Source organism: Impatiens glandulifera, chromosome 5, assembly GCF_907164915.1.
Source record: "Impatiens glandulifera chromosome 5, dImpGla2.1, whole genome shotgun sequence".
Lineage (NCBI taxonomy): Eukaryota > Viridiplantae > Streptophyta > Magnoliopsida > Ericales > Balsaminaceae > Impatiens > Impatiens glandulifera.
The window spans coordinates 17015993-17020968 of NC_061866.1; the positions used below are offsets into that span (position 1 = coordinate 17015993).

General features: G+C 28.6%; 1 protein-coding gene across 1 annotated transcript; it reads right to left on the bottom strand.

The window, feature by feature from the left end:
- Positions 1–1683: 1683 nt before the first annotated feature.
- On the bottom strand, positions 1684–4382 carry LOC124940412 (ubiquitin-conjugating enzyme E2 28-like). The gene is made up of 5 exons (XM_047480929.1): positions 4292–4382; positions 3780–3851; positions 2476–2603; positions 2203–2307; positions 1684–2088 (listed from the first exon to the last, which is right to left on the bottom strand). Exons 2-5 carry the CDS (start codon positions 3847–3849, stop codon positions 1945–1947), a joined length of 447 nt encoding a protein of 148 aa, XP_047336885.1. The 5' UTR covers positions 3850–3851; positions 4292–4382; the 3' UTR covers positions 1684–1944.
- Positions 4383–4976: the final 594 nt, after the last annotated feature.

Consider the following 4976-nt stretch of genomic DNA (forward strand, 5'->3'; position numbering starts at 1 on the left):
TCTTTTTTTTTCACCGCGTCATATTTTATTCACGTGGCTGTCAAGTCAAGTAGGGAGTCGCTGTCTCAGCGTCGCTCCCCCTATCATTACTCTTATTTCAACTTTCTCCTATTGTTATTTCTCATCAAAATAATAAGCATCAAAATTAATAAACATTTTTTCACCGTCGGACCGATGTTTTACTAATAAACTGGGTTGATCGGATCGATTTTTAGAACCATTAAAATACCTTCTTTTCATTTTACTCTCCCAAACTATCCATTTTTTAATTTCTAAACAACTAAAATAAAATAAAAATTAATTTAAATTTCATACATTAAAATAAATATATTATATAAACATTTCAAATTAAATATATTATAATAAAAGTAAAATTGTATAGTAAATTTATTAAATTATTTTAAAATTAATCATATAAAAATAAATAATTTAAATATTATAAATAAAATAAATTATATAAACATTAAAATAAAATATATTATATTAACATTTAGAAATTAAAATTAGATACTATATAGTATAAAGTTTATTTAAAATAAAATACATACTTTATAAAAATAATACATTATATAAATTTCAATAGAATGTATTATATAAATATTAGAATTAAATATATTAAATAAAATTAAAATAAAATACATTATAAAATGTCAAACTTTTTACCAAACTTATTTAAATAAAATACATATTTTATCAAATTATATATTGTATAAATATTCAAAAAAATTAATGCATAAACATTAAAATAAAATAAAATAAAATAAATTAAACTTAGCCAAACTTATAAAATAAAATATATATTTTATATTGCTTAATAAGTTTTATAATATAATTTTACTTTTATTCTAATAAATTTTATTTCATGTATTTAATTTTAATATTTACATAATATATTTAATTTTTAAAAAAATTTAATTATTTAGAGAAAGAAAGGTAGTTTGATCAAATGAATCAAAAAGTGATAGTTTGAGAAAATAAATAAGGAAGTTTGTAAAATAAGAATGTTTTTTTTTTTACATGTCGCTGTCTCTAAAATACCTGACAATTAATAATAGAAGGAGAAGAATGAAGCAAGTGAAGGTGCAGAGAAATTAAAGACAGAATATATGAAAGATAACTGGGATTTATAGCAGCAGCTTAATGAAAGGCAAGAGAGAAAAGTTGAAAAGGGATGTTTCATGCAATTGCGATAAAGAAGAATTTGGTACTTTATTGCTTGTAAGAAGTAAAAGCCATAAAAAAATGGATTCAGCATTGCTTTCTTCAGATATGATTCTTATGAAATTTTAAGCTTGTGTTCAAATAATTTCAAATTTCAATTTGAGTCCCAGCATTTTATAATGGGCTCAAATTTGTTGTTGCAGATTTAGTACTATACCCTACACCACCTTCACAAAAAATGATTATTTTATAGAATAAGTCAAAATTAATAAAAAGAGAGAATGAAAAGTCAACATATATGTTGTGAAAGTGGTATAGGGTGGAACACCAAATCTGCAACAGCAGATCTAGGGGTGTTTTATAATACTAAATTGCTAAATAAATATTTACTCTGTTGGTTCATGATAAGAGTATTGTTTTTGGAAGCAAAGGCACAACTTCATTATAATCTTGCAATTGCTGCTTGAACAACAGAAATTAAAATTGCCAAGAAATGAGGAGCCAAGAAATGAGGAGCAGTAGTTGTTTCATCATCCAGGGACATGTATTTATATAATGTAATTCTTCAGAAATTAGTCAAGTCAGACATAATAATTAAGATCATAAAAGGAGAGAAACTTTAGAAAGTAACCACCTTGAGAGGTGAATATTGTACCCATCTAACTGCTAGTTTATTTGCTAGTAGTAGTAGTGAGCTAGTAGTAGCATGAAGATAGAAAAAAGAAGAAATGTATTTTTGAGACCCAAAGGATGCAAAGATGATCATGCAAAGAGATTAATCTCTCAACCCATTGCATACTTTTGAGTCCAGGCCCTAGCTGTCATCTCATACTTGCCTCTGTCAACCTTATACATATTGGCAATCTCGGGCACCAAAGGATCATCTGGGTTTGGATCAGTCAGCAGTGAACAGATCGAAAGCAAAACCTGCAACCCCATTCAGAATTTCCGAATAAAAAAAATATATTATATCAGATCAATACTCTAACGCTGGCTGCTTAGTTATCTACCAAAACCAAATTATTCATTTTTACATTTTACCTTGGATATTGTAAGAGCTGGACTCCACTGTTCTTTTAGGATGTCAAGGCAAATGCTACCATTGCTGTTGATGTTTGGATGGAACACTTTTGTTTTGAAGGACACCTGAATGGATACACAGTGCAAAAATCAAATATTCAATCCTAACTAACCAAATGAGTAAGTGAAAGCCACATTTTGTAATTTTGAGTTTTTATTATTGTTGATGGCAAATTTGAAAATAAAAAGTACTTTTATTTTTGAATTAGGGTTAACAAGTTTATTATATATCACCTTCGGTGGCTTGAATGGGTAATCTGGAGGGAAATGAATAGTTACAAGAAAAACTCCTCCAGAAAACGGGCTGTCTGCTGGGCCCATTATTGTAGCCTGCCAGTGGAACATATCCTCACCAACGGGTCCTGTGTAATAATATAGATAATACCAGGTACAACTTAAATATTTTATTATTAAAATAAACATCACATCCAGTCAAATGCAATTCGTTATAAGCAAATGAAATGAAGTAAACAAAAAAGCAAAGCAAGCTGAAAAATTAAAGCCATCTCCGCCCTTTTCCTTCCTTCCAAATCAAGCACCCAAAGAGCAACTTGAAACATTAAAATGATGAAAATTTATTTACAGGCTACTGTTCTGTTTCTAAATGCTGACATTCACAAAAGAAAGCACAAGAATGAGTCACTGTTGTAAATCAGGAAGTTGATCATACAGATTTCCTGGAGGTCCTAAATAAATATAGGAAAACATAACCAATTGGTGGTCCTAATTAGAGGAATATTATTCCCATATGTCCAAGGATGGTTCATTTCACTCGCTCTTCAAAATAGTCAAGGATTCAACCTCCTAAAGACCGGATTTTCCAGTTAGTAATGTAACAAATGCATGATCCTGTTTGGGTATTAAAAAAATTGACTGGAATTCTGTAAGGAGATACAATTACTTGTACTAGGAATAATGTAATTTGGGCAATGTTTGATGTGTGGGTTATTTGAGATTAACTCCAAATAACCTTTATCTAATCAACAATCTATACATCTATGATATCATTCAAATCATTAATCAAAATACTCTCTACTTCAATCGTTTTTATAATATATTCATACAAATTTTGTCTTTTTACCCAAATAAACTGGCTTTAAATAACCTACATCAAACAAGGTTATTTGGAAATAACCCTAAATCAAACAAAACCATAGTTACCAAATGTAAAACCAATCACCTATATTCAGATGTGACATTTATCAGAAGAGATTCAATTGCAACCTACTTAATCATCTGTAATAGTCAAATATCTTCAGATACAACAAGAAGTTTCTCCACCTATCCCATTCACTTAAAAAACCAGAAATATGATCTATCACTTAATTGGCTTAATCTCATCTTAGATAAAACATCAGGTGCTGCAAGACACTTTGAATGGATAGAACAAATGACTACAACATAATAGAAAATAAATCATATAAAGTATACCAACTGGAGAAATGAAAGCAAAATAAAATGCAATCCCCTCTTCTTGTTACTGCTTGGGATAGAGATTTCAAATATTATCATCAAACAAGATTACAAATGTAACAAACCAGCACTGCATGAAGTAGGGGGATCTTTTTGAAGGTCCTTCAACTCCTTCTGAATCCTCTTCGAAGCCATTGCTGCATCATTGTACAGAACAAAAAGTAGTGTCAGAAATCCAGCATACAATAATTCCTTGCAAAAAAGTGTAAACACAACCTGTACATCCTATATTTTACAGAAAAAACGAAATATTCAACCCTAGTTATATATAACTATGCACACTAACCCACAAAGTCAATCGAACTAATTAACTAGTATATTTCTCTGTAAAGGTTGACACAACCAGGTAGATAATAATGCAAAACAAATAAAATAAGAGATAGAATGCGACAATCAATTACAGATCAATGAAATCCCTGACAAGCAAGCAGGTAATATGTATATATATATATATAATCAAATCAGTAATGGAATCCCGAGTAAACGGACAGGATAAAAAAAGTTGAGAAGTAGAACAGACAACTGTTAACAATAAAAAAAATGATCGCACTATGGTATCATCGATTAAGAAGATTACCAACAAGTAGGGTAAGCGGGCAACTAGGGTTTTACCCCGTCTACGATTCTGAGCTCCTTAACACGAAGGAGAGAGAAAGATAATCAGAAACAGAACAGAAGCGGCGAATATATACTACTCTATTACGCGTATAAAGTGAAGATTTGCCTCTCTCTCACCCAAACCACGTGCTGGATGGATGCAATACCTTTAACGTTTATTTTAAAATATAAGGAAAAATAAATGTTATTTTTTTAAATAATACTTATTTGATTGGGATAAATTTCATGTGTATATATTTTAATAGATTTTAAAATAAACAAACTTATTATTTTTCACTTTTTATTAAAACAAATAAAGTTTATTATTATTTTTTGTTGTAGACGCTTATTCTTTATAAATAATTATAATTTTTAAAATAATCTTGAACACATTTATTTTAAAAAAATAATATATTGACTCAATATACGAGATTAAAATAAATAATCAATTTGTAAAATAAGATTGTACGAATCCAATTTTAAAATAATTAAATTTAATTTAGAATATTTTCAAATAAATTAAAATGAGGTTAACAAAAAAATATAATTAAATAATAGACAAAATTGAAAAGACGATTAGAATATGTGTTTTTATTTGTTTTACAAAAATTATAAATATGTTAGACGGGAAGTGGTTACCGACGTCTGCGGCCACCGCATACTAC